We start from the raw sequence: 17,157 nt of genomic DNA on the forward strand, positions 1-17,157 counted from the left end.
TTCTGCGTCAACAAGGACTGTAGCAATGGACTTTGACAGTTACCATAACATCAGAAAGTATTTTTATTTCATTTTAAAGAGAAAGACTAATTTTTAACAAGAATGTGTTTGCTAAATTATTTCCAAAAAAGAGACTATTTAAAAGGTGGTCGTATTTTAGGGGTCTGGCTTTTATTGTTACCTTATCCCAGCATAGTGTACTACCATATCAGTTAAAAAAAAAAAGACATTAAATGATTTTGTGTTTATATTTATTGTCAGCAATACATCAGTTATGTAAAAATAACCCAGGTGAAAATGTAAGACTTGTTACATTTTCACATAATCTGTATTAACTGAATAAAGCTTAGTGACAATATACACAAATCTGCAGTAGTTGTACGTAAACATTTTGTGCATTAAAAAAGAAATATACATAATTTAAAAATAAAAATGCATTACACAATTTACAAATAAACATTAACAAAAAAAGGTAAACATTCCTCAGACAGCTGCCTCCTTGTTCTACAAAATAAATATTCAAGTAAATTAAGTTAGGCAAAATAAACTCTTAACTTTGGGTGAGCACAATTTACATAAAGGTAAAAAGACAGATTTCCATTTCATTCAAGGTATATTTTACAGTGATTTATACACAGAGTTTTTAAATTGGTCTCTTCAGATTGTAATACTGGAAAACAAACTTCATTACATTTTGGCAGGAGGAAGGGAGTTTCAAAATTGATGCTTTATACCAAATATAAACAAGCTTGTGCGGTTGCATCAAAGCTTCAAAAAGGATCTGCTCCAGGACTCAAAGCAGACACAGTAATCTAGAAACTACAGATTTAAAAAGGAAAATACAAACCACCACGTTCACAGGAAAATGTCTACTTTGCTATTTTCTGAATGGTTTATTTGATCACTGGAAACATTACTTTCACAAACTAACAATCTACAGTAGTGGCTGCTTTAGGCACTGGATTTGTAGAAGCACTCTGATTTTTAAAGCAAATTGCTATTAATTCAATAGTGATAATTCACCTGATCATACTGATTCATAATATTTTTTTTTATTTCTGCTTCAATGCTAAAGGGCTTAATCACCTTTGCAGCTTTTAGCTTTATATAAAATTTCAGCCCTCCTTATAGTCTAGTATTTTTTTCTTGATCACAAGGGAAACCATTCTAACTTCAAATTTTTGTGCACTTTGTTAGTAAAAAAAATAAATAAATAAAAATGCACTCTTGAATTAAAATGCAGCACTAGTATGATGCAGTTGTGCACCAGCAAAATTCACTGATCATATATAAAATGTAACACATACTAAAATACTTGCACGGATTGCAAAGGCCAAACATACTTAAAAACTCCTCCCATCTCTTTCTTTGTTTGCCCATTTTCCATAGTGAGAAAAAAGAGATGTCACACCTTTAACTGCAAGTTATTAAATTCTTAAGATTTAGGACATAAAAATTCTTCAAGGCAAGAACTACACAACAGCTCCTGCTAAGACCAGCCAGTTTAATAAATAAGGATGACTCCTTGCCAATGAAAGAAACACTGTTCCCTCAATTCGCTCTTGGTCCAATACTATTTGACAACACAGAATCAGACTTCTAAAAATACACAAATCATGTTTAAGCTTTATGTCTCCTCATGATGGTTATCATTCTTTGAAATTTTGTAACTTTTCCACATTATTTTTTGTATGTATGACAAAATAAGAATCAACTTGGCTTTTTCTTGTTTTCTACTAAAGAATGCTGAAGTAATTTAAATCATCAAGACTTCTCGGTTTTGTTTTTTGGTTTTTATTTGTTTGTTCTTTTAACTATGGATCTTCACAAAGCAATGTAAGACTGAAATCAACAGTCCTGCAACACATATATGAATGATGTGGTATGCTGGGCCATGGCGCTTCATTAGCTGCAGCCAGATCAAGGTATAAAATGAGAAATTCAACCTGTACAAAAGATTTTTACTGTTGTTCCATTCTGCTTATCATTTCCATATGGAAAATGCTTGTGCAGTGGGACGAAGGTTATTTTCTGATGCATGGTAATATAAGTAAGTTAGCTAAGTTGAAGTAGGACCATAACCATAGTCTCTCTTAAACATTCACAAAATGCATGTTGTTTCCAAGAATTATTCTACATGGAACAAAGGTAGGTATTTTTAAGGACGGATGTTACCAATTGATGTCCATAAGAGTCATGTCATCAGTTTCAGTGAATCTGGGCCAAAGTTTGCAAAAATACAGTTTTATTCAATGTGCAAGACCTGGTGCTTCTTGAGTAAATAGTGTGAGGATTAGGCAGAAATGGTTAGGTTATAAAAAAGACCTGAGAAGCTAATATTGAATTTTATATAACAATTATTTTTGAGAGGTTGCCTGATAAAAGTTTTGTATTGCTTAGTAGTGGCACAGTCTCTTCTATGTTCAGGCTACACATGGAAGCCTTTTGATGAGAATAACCCTTCTCAGGTCATGAATCACATCTGTAACAGGCAGGTAGGTACAGTGGCAAGTCAATGAGCTTCATGTTGGAAGCATAACACTGAAAAGCCATGAGCACAGAAAAGGTTAATAGTGAGTTTTCATGCTGCCGGAGGTTTTAAAAAGTCATGAGTATTAAAACAGCAGAACTATTGATCTTATTGTTTACTTGTCAATATACTCAAGAGTTTAACTGAATAATTAAAAAAGTCTATCCGATTATCCTGATTAGAAAAGACAAAAGGGCTCTGAGTATTGCACTGTCAGCAACACTGAAAATGCTCTCACTAGTGCAAAGAAAAAAAAAAGCAAAACCATTTTATTTTAGTTGAACAATCGCAATACCTTTTTAGACAGTAAGTATGTCACTCAGGATTACACGGCAACCACTTTTTCTTTTCTTTTTTTTTTTTCTAACAAAGTTAACAAATATAAAAAATCTAGTCATAAACAGCCTTCAAAGTACAATTAGAAACCAGCAGGAGAATCTATACCAGTATAGGTAGATGGGGCAAGAAACTAGACACTTGTATTACTGCCATGATGTAGACTATGAATGGCTGCTGTGACGAGAAGTGGTGTGTACAGTACACGTCATTAGCCAGTTACATCCAGTCACAGTCCAAACCAAATGCTACTCTCTTCAGGATTCAAGACCTGTCTACTTGACGCTCCTTGCACAAGATACATCATCATCCCTTCTGAAAAGAGGCAGTTTCTCTGGCAATACTAGTTAAGTGCATATCATGCTGCACTAATATAGTGCAAAAATTTGCCTTACATGTAGCAAAAAAATGCAGGCAACAGTTCGAGTTAGAGAAAGTAGAAACGTATTGTAACATTTACAATGGGTATTCTTTTTCCAGACAGCAACCACTAGAAAATACTGAATCTGAGAATGCCTCCTTTCTGGATGTGCATATGAGGCCTCTATACTTTTGTAGTGATAACAGGACAGAACTTTGCAAGTGAGTCATTGCCCTCTGAAATGCAGGTTAACACAAGCTATCATCAACTAGCAAACTGTTGAACTTGCTCAGTGGATTAATCCTGGTTAAAACTGAATATTGTGGTAAGCACTAAAATGCTCTTTCATAAGTATATAATCTGGTAGAGTAATACATATGGTTCAACTGAGTATATATGTTATGCTTGAATATAAAGAGTCATAGACAGCTTGGTACAAACTCTTCATGCGTACTGTTTATACTTGGTTAATGATGCAGCGCCTTCCAACTGTTAATACTATGTCAGCTATAGTATTCTGGAGACAGAAGTGGTGCTTTATAGTTTGTAAGATTGAGGAAAGACCACAGATCTCCAACTGCAGTGTCTGTTAACATGAATCTGCCATATTTCTGAGTGCTGATGGTCTAAAGTAAAGCAATTAATACCTTGAATATCCATAGGCATTATGAAATCCATCCTTCTTTATCTATGTTGCAGTTATAAAAAAGAAAAAGTCAAAACACTTAATCCACTCCATAGAAAATCCCTGTGGCTTTGGATACCATCTGATTTCAATCCATTAATTCAGACTCCATTTGTCACCAAGAGATATATTTTACATATCTGCATCACCATCATAAGCCAAGGTTAAAGGTTTCAGTCGGTTGTTCTGCCTTCTCTGGGGCTTCTTTGGCTTTTTGCTGAAACAATAAGATAATTTGTAAATAGAACAAGAAACTAATAACATACAAAGACGGATTGCAGTCTTAAATGAAAGACAAGTGTGCTGTTTCAAGATTATGCATTTGGTTTTTCATTCCTAAAAGCCTTAAGCCTAAAACCTTTACTTGGATCAGTAATTATCTCTTTATCAAGACAAAGCAACATCTACTTCAAAGCTCAGTTGTTCAGGAACGGGCTGTTATGGTGCTGACAATCCTTGGCAGGTACTCCTGTGAGATCAGTCAATTTTCAGAATAACTCAGAGCATGCAGTGCAATATTTGGTCATGTATCAAAGCTGCATTCAGTTTCTTTTAAATTAGATGTCTCAAATCTCAACCTCTCTTGACACATCAAGGGTTTCCACAGGAAAGTTCTATCTTTTGATTAGTCTAATCTCATTATACTTGCTGGAATGACTACAGTTAATTCTAGATGCTGTAAGTGAACCAGTCATAAATAGCAGGGATATGGTTACTAGCCATAACCATTCCCTGTCTAGCCTTGAATTAGATTTTAATCTAGCAGACTTCCAATCATTTGGTATAGCTTAAAAAAATTACTAAGACAAAGGAAAATGCATGTTTATGCATGCTTTAGTACTTGTCTTCTTTTAGAGTGAAATATAAGCGTTTCTTCATCAGGCCTGTGCATCCTCAATCTTGCGCAAAAAATCTTATCATTTCAGGTATTTCACTTCGGCTGCCCAAACCTAAATCTTTGTTACCAAGCCTGCTGTTACAGAGGCTTGCAGTGGCCACAGGTTCCAGTCTGAAGAATCTGCAGTGCTAATATGCTAAGGGAATTTTCTTTCCCTTGAAAAACATAAAAGATTTTTTTCTCCCTCACTTAGGCAGAAGTGAGATTTTGGGGAAGGTCTGCTAAAACTCAAACAAATCCAGAACCCCCTCTAAATGCCTACTAATGCAATATAGCCAGGAGCCTGATGTGTATGACCACACTTCCCTCACCTTTCACCTGCAGGGTAGTTTGGATCAGAAATTACAAACAGGACCCAGAAAGCATCAGGAACAGCATTTTCAAAAGTGACTTGTTCTTGCAAAAAATATTTGCTTGCACATGCACCAAGATTAGGCAACAAAATACTAACTTATGTATGAAAACACATGAGAAAGTTTTCAGACTTTTCTTGGTTGTATATCTCTATATCCTGCCAAATATCAAATCTGACTTGGTTGATTACTAAATTTCCATCTTGCTATTTCCCTCTGCATTTTCTGATACAGGCACAGTGGAATTATTGAGGGCACAATACGTTCTTAACAGAGATAAACTGAGCAAAAATATACACTAAGCTACCCCATATTTGTAAGAACTAACCTCAGGAAGGCATGTGTTCATCCATCATCTAGACCACAACCACAATCCACTAACCTGAGCTTGGACAAAACTACATGGAAAATTAAATACTGCAGTTCACAGAAGTGCCTGCAGTTTCTACAGTGGCAAATGTAAATGTTTGCACTACAGTCTGTGTGGGACTGCTTGTTTGTAAATAATTAAAGAACTCACCAGGCTAGATAGATCATAGAAACAATAAAGATGAGTAAAACAAATGCACCAGCAGCTACACCATAAACCCAGGTCTTCAGCCTCCCATCTAAAAGGAATGAATGTTAGTCAGTAGCGTTTAAGTTAGTTTTGTTGAATTATTAGTTCTGATATAGTGCAGAAATACTTTTAGAGTCCAAAATATATGTCTTCACTAGCAAATACAGCTTAATAAGAGTAAGTACAATTAAACAACTGAGCAGTAACTTCTCTGTGCACTTGTGTTCTGCTTTTCAGATGAAGTCTGGATAATCCAAATAGAGATGAGATGTGGGGCAGAGGCAGCAAATGAGACACCCCAAAACCCAGCCCCTGGGCTCACTTTTAGTGGGAATCCTTCACTATGACTGCAGGTCAGCAGATCAGCCCAGGACTCATTTATGCTGTTAACATTACTTTCCATTCTAGCCCCTGCCTGTTATTTTTATTCTTGACTACTATTTATGTTTTAAAATACCATTAATATGTTTTACCTCACCCACGCCGTAACTGCACAACTCAACTTTCACCACTACATAAAGTAATAATTTTTCAATTTCTTCCCCCACCAAATACAAGCTTTGTTGTTATAAAACAGTTTCCCCCCATAGAACAAGCAAAAAAAAAAAAAAAACCTAAAAAAAGACAACCCACGCTCATAAGTAGAACAACTGTCTGTTGTTAGTAAGAATGGTATTAATCTGCAGCCTGTGCAGCCTGTATTTTGGACGTGATGTTGCTACAAGCCGAGGTATACATTCCATTCTCCTTGTTGCCTTGATCCTAGATGCACCCACTTCTTCCAAGAAGAACAGCATGACTTCCTCTGTCTGTGGGGTTTTTCTCTGAACCTCCAATGAGCATGTCACGACACACATTCAGGGCATGCTGTCTGACTCACTACTTTTATCTGACTCACTACTTTTATCTGACTCTGCAAATTTCTAACTGGCTTTTTGAAAGCATTCTTTCACAGGAGGTGAGCCAGCTGTGTTGCACCTCCCTGACAATGAAAACTCCACAAAAAACTGAATTATTTAATTTACAAGTGGCAAAATTTTTATTTCATAAAGTCATGTCAGTTTTCAATGTAAGCAAACACAGCTACAGTTTTTCTGACTAAATATTTATTGCTTCCTGATACCTCTGCAGAACAAGAAGGCATTATCAATGCAGCTGATATTTCCAAAACAATAACAAAAAAATTAGTCAGTAGTGCTCTCTATTGCTGTGTAGTTAAGTTTAGGATTTCTGTTCTCTAGCAATGCAAAGTCTTGCAGTCATGTGGACAACTTGTTCAAGAATAATAAATTTAAAAACATTTTTGCTTCATTACATTAATAAAGCTAATGAAACATTATAACTGATAATAACTGATATAACTGAAAGAACTGATCCATTAAAGATGAACAGTAGATTTGACCTGACATACCCAATGATATGATACTATGAATGATAGGAATTCAGACCTCAGTACTGCTAAATAGGTTAGTTTCCTCTCTCCTTGGCTTATTTCCACTGGTAAAGGTATGGGGTTCCAAATTGCTTTGGGTTTGCTTGTTTTAAAATAGTATTATCTCCTTAAAAAAGAAAAGACTGGCATTACCTTGTGTATGGATTTATTTATTTTTGTCAAAGCGGGGAACTATTAATGAGGTCACTCCTATCATGCAACTACAGGTATCTAACTTGGGTTTTCTGAATTCTGCCTGTACAGGTTATTTCTAAGTATACAAGGGAATTGGCATCTCAAGCTCTTCTGCTTTGGGTCATACATCAACATAGACACCTGCAGGGGATAGTTTTAATACCTTCCTTTCTGGAAAAGCAATATAATTTACTGAAGACAGTGAAACAATTATTTTAAATTTAGATTAGAAAGAGAAAGGCTAAAGTAAGCAAAAACTTTTCCAATAGATACCTGATTCTGCAATTAATAACAATCCAGCACAAATGTCATCTGAAGTGCAAAATGTTTACTTTCACATTTTCTTCTACCTTTGCTGGATAAAGCATTAGTTTTATTCAAACCATTGGTTTTATCTGAGCTATGTTTCCTTTCTAACTTGAATTACTGGAAAATTGGTGAGTTTTCATGAAATCTCTCAACTGTTCCTTGCCCCAAGCCCCACGTCTGAGCTCACATGAGCATCCATGTTCCTGAATAGTTGAAGGAGACTGTCTGACATTTGCCTATTTGTTGGCACTCTGGCTGCTACAACTCACCCTTTGCCTTTTTCAGGTGGAGTTAGCTAGAATGAGTGAAAGATAACATACTTGGTAAGATGCTATTTTTTAAAAGAGGACCAGAAAAGCTTAATTTTTTTAATTTTTTTTTTCGTGGATTAAAATACTAACTAATTGGAGTAAAGATTATTTTATTGTAGGTATCAAATATAGCATCACAGTACAAGTAACAGTACAACTAGTAGGACTAATGGGATCTAACAAAAGTATTTCTAACCTGAACATGATTTAATCTGCTTATTAGAAGTATTTCTGTAGTTCTCAGTTTGCAGCATTATACAGATTATGCATACAAAGAGACTATTTCAATTCTCAAATTAAAAACATTCGTAAAAGCTTTAGAAAGAAATGAACACCCTAAGACACAAGTGTTAGAATATTTAACTCTACGTGATTTAAAAGATTCAAGAAGACAACCAATTGCTGTCTTCAACATTTTTTACAAGTATCATATCTCTTTATGTGAAAATATTTTGTTAATTAAAGTTTTATTTATCTCAATGCTTAATAGTACCAGGAAAGATTTACTTAAATCTGATTCAGTGATGGACTTTATAAAGTATTTTTGATGGGATAACTGTCTTACATTTCTTGCCACTGTTGCACACAGGTCCTTGCTCAGCTCTAAGGACATGGTCCATCCTAAAAGCAAATATTGGCTATTGAGACTTAGAGCATGTCTATGCTAAATACCAATAATGTGGTTAGCTCTTGTATAACATGAATTAGTTTAAATATGGATAAGGCAGAAAAGCATTAGCATATCTATACTGATTATTTTCCCACAATTTACACCACAGCTGCAAAGTTAAAGCAACCCTTACCCTTTGCAGTCTTCAGTGTTACCTTTTCTATCCTCAACAGCACTATTGGTTGAGACAGCATAATCTATATACCCTGGCTTGCACCTCTGCAGCCAACTCCCTTCTAAAGTCACACTTTCCAACTCCTTTCTAAAGTCACATCTGCTGTGAATTTTAACACACTGATGGGATTAAAAGGAAATCTTCTGCAATACAAGATTTCATTAGATATATAGATGGAGTAGCTGAGAAGGCTAGGGTTTTTTTATGTCTCTTCATTTGTTTTCAGTCAAGGCAGCTGCCTGTCTTCTTAAACAAACGCTTAAAGGTTGTTTCTTTTCTTCCTTGGCATAACAAAAAAGTAAATGCCAGACCCTGCAGCAGTACTTAGCACTAAGAACTGCTCATTGCATGACTTCACCTGGCCCAAAAGGCTGCAGAAACCAGGTCCTTCCTCGTCCTGACTGGTTACTGGAGGGCTGGGTAGGGTTCACAGCTCGACTGGTTTTCACATCTCCCTTTTTGTCCTCCATGGTGGGGATCACCACCACTGGGATGAGAGTGCACTGTTCGAGTGTGCCATCGGAGGACATAACTTCAGTGTATCCGTCTTCACAACTGCATGTTCTAGTCTGTAGGGAATAAGTGTTTTACACTGTGTAACAGAAAAACACAGTTTTCTGTGAGCTATAAAGCATAGCAACATGGATGACTGGAAGAGAAGACTTTTGATGACTGCTAAGCTGGAGAGTACCTCTTTGTGTATTTTTATGCAAGTTCGTACCAGATCAACAGAGATTATGCAACATTTAATTGAAAGGTAGAAGATGGTCTGAGGTTGATTTTAGCAAACTAGTAATCAGCAAAATCTCTGAAAATACTTTTTGTTGTCATAATCTTTGCAATCCAGAGAGATGTGTGGGAAGCCCTCACAGGGGTGTTTTATGCTCCAATGCAGTAGCACATACCTCACTGCAGTAAGCGTGGGGTTGACTGCACGGTGGGTTACATGACCTGTCAGCATCTGGTTGGCGCATCACTAAACAGCCCCCTGCAGGACAGAAAATCAGATTTTGACATGGTAATATCTCACCACTGATGAAATTATTGACGTCATTATTTGCTACAGTATGTTATGGATTACAATTTTATTGCTAATTTGCATTTAAGAATCTTTCTCGATTCCAAGGTGAAGGATAATCGGTATCAGGTATTTTCTTATATGTAGAGTAAAGATACAGCACATGTATTTGCATTCATGTGCATTTTAGAGATATGCATTTGGCAAGTGAACCTTTTGTTTTTCCCCTTTGTTCCTTTGATGGATTGCTCAAAAAACAGTTTAAATATTTTGTTGTGCTTGTCAGAAAAGATCTTGGTTCTCTAGGGCCCTCCTTATAACTTACATAGTAAGACTGTGGCCACAAAGAAAATAAAAGAATATTTTTTATTTCTATCTTTGCCTGTTAAACTGAAAACAAACTACTTATCCAGTTTATGAATGGATACCTGTTTTCTGCTGCTCCTCAGTAGTCACTTTTACCCATGCTACAGCTTTGCCTTTTATGAAGCCACATTTCATGCTAGTCTAAGACAGATTTTTTCAGAATGAAAGAAGTATTATCAGTAAAACACGTACTGAATGCTATGATACTGATGATAATGGGTTTCAGTCTTTTTCTTTTTTATGTAGTCCTAGTTCTCATCTCAGCTTTATGTACAGTGCAGTTATTGTTATAGACCAATACACACAGTCAGGCTTTCACTATCATTTCAGCCAGAACGACTTTGAAATGTATTTAGAATAAGTCTGAATTTACCAAAGTTTCCTTCTAGCTTACAGAAGAGGGATATGCATCATATAGTTTAAAATTTATAATTCTATAGGACCGAATAACTTGCATCCCCAAAATGAATACCACTTTTATATACTGGTGTGATATGATGATGAAATCCTGATAGCTGAGGTTGGTCATGACCATAGCAGATGCAGTTAGGTGTGGTTACATAGATCCAAGTGTTAACAGGATGGACGATGATGAATAAAATAAACCCTGCTAGTTGCCATAAGTTTTCCCCACCCCCAGAAAGGAAAATCATACATCCTAGAATACAAATCACATGCCTGTGGGAATCTAAGTAATAAAATATCAGTCATCCAAGGAAGCTGCAGAAGGAAGAGAGGCCTCATCACCCATGGGAAACAACACCTTTAAGTAAAAAAGAACTATTCAGCACAATATTATGCGAGTAAGTAAATAAATAAAGGCTTTAAAATACCAACAGGACTCAGAATAAAAATTTGATAATGTCTGAATTAAAATACACTATGTTAGAGCCAAATGTGCAGCAATAAGGCAGCAAAGAAAATAATCAGAGATATGGGTTGCTTCTAGATCAAAATAGGTAATCTTAATTTAAATAAATTGGCTGGCATTAAGGATGTGCTTACAATCTCTGGGATTCTTTACTATCACCTGGGCTGATAGAAAATCATTTAAATAAAAAATATGCATATATATAAAGATTTTCTTGATTTTGAGACCTCAGTCATTCTTAATTCATCGTGTTTTACTTTGGATTGCACAAAAAGTAACTATATCCCACATCTTTTCACAGAATTATCCTGCTATATGCTTATGTCATTGAAGTAAAGAAATAAACTTATATTAGCACATATATTAAAATTCTGTACTTTGTAATTTTAAGGAGATATATGATATATGCATGATATTATCAATATTTACATCTCTCTCTGCCTCTGTGTAGGCACTGAAATGCAATTTAATACATGAAAGTTCTATTTGTTGTAGGGCTTGAAATCTGAAGCCCTGAATTTAGAAGTGCAAAGATGTCTATGGTAAAAAACAAAAAAACAAAAACCAATGTAAAACATTCCAGGTCCACTACAGAAGATAATATTTGTATTTACCACATGCTTCATAATTCTGGAAATTACATTTTTAGTATGCAAAAACATGATGATTCAAGACAACAGCATATTGATTCATACATCAGAATGAGTGTTTTTAGCAGATTCTTTAAAAAAAAATTTCCATTTGTTAGGAAAAGACTTTATCCACCTGTTTTCTAGGCTTCTGTGCAAATACAGAAAGAGCAGTTACCTGTGACGTTTAAACCATCTGACCTTTGGCACCACACCGTTCGAGAAGAGCCCTTCCATGGGCTAGCCATCCACTTGTATTCGTAGCACTGGCCATCTACACAAAGAACATTCACTTATCAAGAAATTTGCTGACAAGATTTTAAGCTACCACTTGCAGCAGCCTCACTCATCTGAAGACCATACTTGTTATGTTTAACGGCTTTTATAACTAAGTAGGCCCCTTCCTCCTCCACCCAGCAACTTAGAAGGGTGTGTTGCATGCATGGAGGTTTCGAGATCTCTTGCACTTACTGGATACGTACAGAATAGACCAGACAAGTCCTGGACAATAACTGTAATGGTTGTACACATGGAGTAAGACTAATGCAGTTAATGGACAAAACAGATGTTTCCAATAACCTCATAATGGTTGTGGCTCATCTGCTGCACAAAACTCATTTAAGAGTCAGACTCCTTTATGGTAACACTGAGCTTCAGTCAGTGCTCCAGGGCTTTGTGAAGTGGCCTGGGCTGCATCTGGCTTCACGTCTCAGCCCTGCTGTACATCTCTCATACGACCTGGGATAAATCATGAAGTCCTTTTACATCTTAGCTTCCTTAAAAAAATAAAATTCCTTTTTGCCTGATCTGTCTTGCCTCTAAATGAACAAGAAATGTCTGTACAGAAATTTTTTAAATGTCATTGCCATATGATTAACAACAATTGAAAGAGTCAATAGGAATCTAAATTTACTTCTGTAAAACTTACAAATTCCTTTTTATTAATGTTATCAAACAGATAAGGTAACTGTTTTTCCCCATATAATAAAATTTCGTTACTAAAAAAGCATCATCAATTCTCAAAGACTGTGTTTAGAGTGTTGATATATGATAGATAGCATTTGAAAGTTTTTCTGTTGACATTTGATATCTGGAAAACAAAAAATTAAGTGCATTTCTATGTCCATCAAATCCATATTTGCCTAGATTTGATACCATGAACAGAAAGAAAGCAGAATTATTGTTCTGTATTTTTTTCTTACAGGAAGTGGCCTCTATATATATTTTGATGCTTACCATTGCATGGTCTTGTTTCCAAAGCCTGTTCTGGACAGAGGTGTTGGTTCTCTAATTCCTGAATGATCACTGCCCGAGATCGGACTTGTATCCCTCCAAAGCCAAGATCCTCACCATTAACACAGGTTAGCTGACAAAGGCTCCATTCGGACCACTCTCTCAAGTAACAGTCCCCTGTCAAATAGCCATTTTAAGGTGCATAATCATCAGATGTGAAGAATTTTTGATGCTGTACATAGAATAAAATGTCCAACTCCAGTTTCTTAATTTTTCCCTCTTTGTAATTCCTTTCATTCTTCTTTTTAGATGTGACTTAAGATAGTAATTTGACACTCTCTAAATATCTGTGCAGTAGAATAAAAATATTATATAAAACCTATTTGTTCTAAAGCAGAGTAGTTTCCTGTAGCATTCCTGTAAGTTCATTTTCTGATGAAATTTATGAGTAACACTCCACCCAGTGGCTAAATTGTTGCAAATTTTAGGGTATTCTGCACTGTATGCCTTATGCTAAATTTATGTATCATGTTCACAATTCTCCTTTGATCTTAGAAGGAGAAAACATTGCTTAGTTTTAAAGGGATTAATTGTTGCTTATCTTCATGCAGAGTTTCTCTAAAGAGAGAGTACATGCAACTGCTAGAATATTCTTTCAAATAAAGTGAAACAGGAAGGTGATTAAAATGTCTGCTCTGGCTATTTCATGATAGGATAATAGAGATTTATAGAACATTATCTTACATTCTATAAATTTCACACATTAGTGTGAAACTAAAAAATAAAGTCATACTAATGATACTAATTAGCAGGATCAGCTACAGAACATTTAAGGAAGATCTGAGATACAGCACAAAGAGACCATTTTGTTAAAACTGCAGTAGAAAATGGGACTAGACTGTGCACAGACTCATAAATAAACCTCTTAGTTCTCATTATTTCAGTGAAAGAGCTATTAAAAATTCATGCTACCTTGCATTATATTGATGACAAATATAATCAGTTATGGGTTGACCAGATGCCTGATTAATGAGGAATTTTATTTGCCAGTGTTGGGAAAGCATGTGAAGAAATGAATAATTGAAGAACTGATGTACACATAATAGGAAAACAAGTAGTGATTTTTGGAAACATTAGTTGGAACGTTATCATTAGCACATCCCCACAGGCAGTGAGATTGTTGAAGAACAGGTTCCTTCTCAGCAAAACTTTTAAAAGTGAGCAGTGAGTGTCTCTATTCTTTTATAAATTTGACTAACAAGAAAACATAACTACAATCTTTTTATTCTTTCAATTTTCATTTAATAAGTAAAAATATGTGAAAATCATGCAATTGGAATGTTGTGCACAAAGCAGCAAAGGAAGCCTCTTGATTTTTTATTATTTTCTGTTTATTGAGGCAACATTACCTTCAATCCAATCTGAAATTAACTGAGGAAAAAAAGATCTGAGAAAGAGAACTGCAACAAACAAAACCAGAGAACTGGTATGGAATGATAGCTATATTAGAACTGAAGGAGTTAATCACTGCTTCTGAAGATGTAGTGCTAATGACTACTGAGCAACAACAATATACTTCAAATTTTCTACAAATAAGTGTTTGAAATGAACTGGAGGGGTTTTACTGGCTATTAAACAGCTGTTATAGGCTCTTAATCCTTCTCAGTATGAGGGTCATGAACCTGATAATTTATAACAGCTCCTTTGGATTCAGTCTTCAAGTTCAATGATAGTGCACGTCACATACAGCAAGTTAAACAGCTGGAAATGTTCACATTTTCTGAGATAAAAATATTAGTTTCTTTGGAATAGTCCCTTTAAACAAAAAAATAGACACCTCTGCTTAACTTCCTTAGATACCTATAAAAGGCATCAAGTTCTTAGCCACTGTTACAAGCATTAATAAAGCTGTTAGGTGATCTAAGCACTTAAAAACAAATAATCAGCTGTAAATTAACACTTTGTTATAGAGTTAAGCAGATTTTATTTCGAAATATTTTGTGAAAAAATATATTCTTATTAGGTACAATCTGTGACTGAGACATGTCTTATAAAATTTAATACCTGGTATTTTTTCTAATTAATTTATTGGCATGAAGCTAGTACTGGAAATTAAGTCTGCTGGTCATTTGATGGATGACTCCAATCAATAAAACATGTGAAAAAGATTTAATTGCCTGTGGCTGATGCTAGGCACTGATAGCTGTAATGATACCCAACCAATCTTAAAATGCAACATTTGAATAGCTTTGTTACCTGGGCAAGGGACAGTGCAGGTTTCCTCAAGTATTATCTTCTTATTACCGTCTATAATAGGCTCTATTTCTCCACAGAATTCCTCATCTACTACTCTGCCAACATCTTCAATGGAGCCATCAAAAACCACACAGGAAATGTTCCTCACTCGTGTTCCTTCTCCACACTGAGCATCCTGGGGAAAGAGGACACACATGGATGCCGACAGAAAGAAAGTGCCAAAAGACTAGATCTAGTCTTGTGCTACACGCCACTCTATCTCCTGGGTTTTTTTTTTTCTTACATACTTATTCATTCCAACAGGGAGAAAAACAACCCCACAACATTTTTCTTTACTTCTGAAACACACACAAACAAACATAAAATTCTGCTGGCTGCTACCACTGTTTCTTAAAATATGGAGCTAATTCTGCCTTTGAATTGCAACAATGCAATATCGCAAGTGAAGATCTCTCCTAGGATGCCATTGTATTTTCCCAGATATACTTTTATAATAGAAAGATTTTAATTATTAGCAAAGTTACTAAAGTTTACATTTATACTTTCAATATCTGTAGGACATTGTTGTATCTGTTGAGAAATATGAGCTTGGAATAAATCTTTAGGTTTTGTATAAAAGGGGGAAGCAAGTTGTTCACAGTGTAATGAAGCATATCACAATTATGCCTACATATACAAACTCTGTAACTTTGAAGTCCCATATAGCTTTTACCTCTACTTTGCATGCAGACCATTGACCGTATTGCCATCGATAACAAGGCTTTACTGGACAGGGTTTAAATTGCTCCATCTGAGAAGGACAAGGCCTCCCATCACCCTGAAATGGCTGATTTATGGTCCTTCTTCTGATCATTTTTCCTGTAAATAAGAAACAGCAATATAACTAGCAACAAAGTGGTTAGACTGATTTATTCCTCAAGATGCTTCTATTTTGGTGAAAAGTGTTGTGTTTGAATAAAGTAATTTTTCCCACATTTGAAAAACGACTGTAAAGCAGATCTATTGGCTCTTGCCTGTTACATGGATTTATAGTTTTCAATTCAGACACTTTAAATTCAAGCATTTGTTTGTACTGCAAGAATTGCAGGCAGACGTCTGATTAAGGATTTCAGATTGCTGTAACAGCAAACAAAAGTAGTAACTTCCTAGTTAAAAAGCCTAGGCAAAAATACTCTTTCTGAATGTGACAATATTTTTGTGGCACTTCATTGGTGATTCTGGCTTCTCATCTGGAATTTGCTGCTAGAAGAGACCAATATGCCATGTTCTTCCCCAGTTTAATGCAGAATCATGTGTAGCATTATTGTCTGATTGCAGCATCAGAAGCAGCTTGCAACTCTCCCTCACTGTCCGTCTGGATAATGTGACATGCAGATTTTGCAGGACATGGAGGATTCTTCACTCAGGCCCAAAGAAAATAGCAATACAATAGGCTTATCCAACATTAACCTTCCCTTCAACCAGGAGTAGCACACTACCCAGCATCACTGAGATACAGGTTCAGTTTCAGATACTTGTATAAGCAGAATGAGGAAGACACTTTTATCCTTTTGACAACTCTTGCTTCTTTCATCTTGCAGTGGACATTATGCCATTATGCTTCATTATGGAGAGGTCATGTCATATAGCCAGAATTTTTTTTGTGCTAGAAATATTGGTAAAGTGCCTGCTCTCGAGAGGGCACCTCACAAAGGCTTCCAAAAACACAACACAGCTGTGGTATTTTAATCTATATATAGATAAATATATGAACCAAGTCTGAAATAAGATGTATATATTTACATTTGTATACTGAGGCTTATAATAATTTAAGGCATTACATAGATCTATCTACGTAACACCCAGTATTAGCTGGCCAAAACAATATTTAATTACACATTTCAATCTGATGCATTTGGAATTGAACACCCTAATGATCGTGACATGCATGTTTTGCTGAGAGCAAGCTACACAAGCCACAGTGCATCAGC

At 35.5% G+C, this 17,157-nt stretch overlaps 1 protein-coding gene across 1 annotated transcript in view; it reads right to left on the reverse strand.

Moving 5' to 3' along the window:
- Positions 1–234: 234 nt before the first annotated feature.
- Positions 235–17,157, reverse strand: part of THSD7A (thrombospondin type 1 domain containing 7A) — a 194,621-nt gene continuing 177,698 nt past the window's right edge. The window contains exons 21-28 of the mRNA XM_061344712.1: positions 15,900–16,045; positions 15,188–15,362; positions 12,935–13,108; positions 11,877–11,972; positions 9,720–9,802; positions 9,173–9,383; positions 5,684–5,771; positions 235–4,129 (exon numbers count right to left, since the gene is read on the reverse strand). Coding sequence (XP_061200696.1) covers positions 4,045–4,129; positions 5,684–5,771; positions 9,173–9,383; positions 9,720–9,802; positions 11,877–11,972; positions 12,935–13,108; positions 15,188–15,362; positions 15,900–16,045 — 1,058 coding nt within the window. The 3' untranslated portion in view covers positions 235–4,044. The remainder of the gene's footprint in view (positions 4,130–5,683; positions 5,772–9,172; positions 9,384–9,719; positions 9,803–11,876; positions 11,973–12,934; positions 13,109–15,187; positions 15,363–15,899; positions 16,046–17,157) is intronic.

The sequence above is a fragment of the Neopsephotus bourkii genome, unplaced genomic scaffold, assembly GCF_033783945.1.
Source record: "Neopsephotus bourkii isolate Nb327-2 ecotype Australia unplaced genomic scaffold, CSIRO-AGI_Nbou_v1 NB_233, whole genome shotgun sequence".
Taxonomy (NCBI): Eukaryota; Metazoa; Chordata; class Aves; order Psittaciformes; family Psittacidae; genus Neopsephotus; species Neopsephotus bourkii.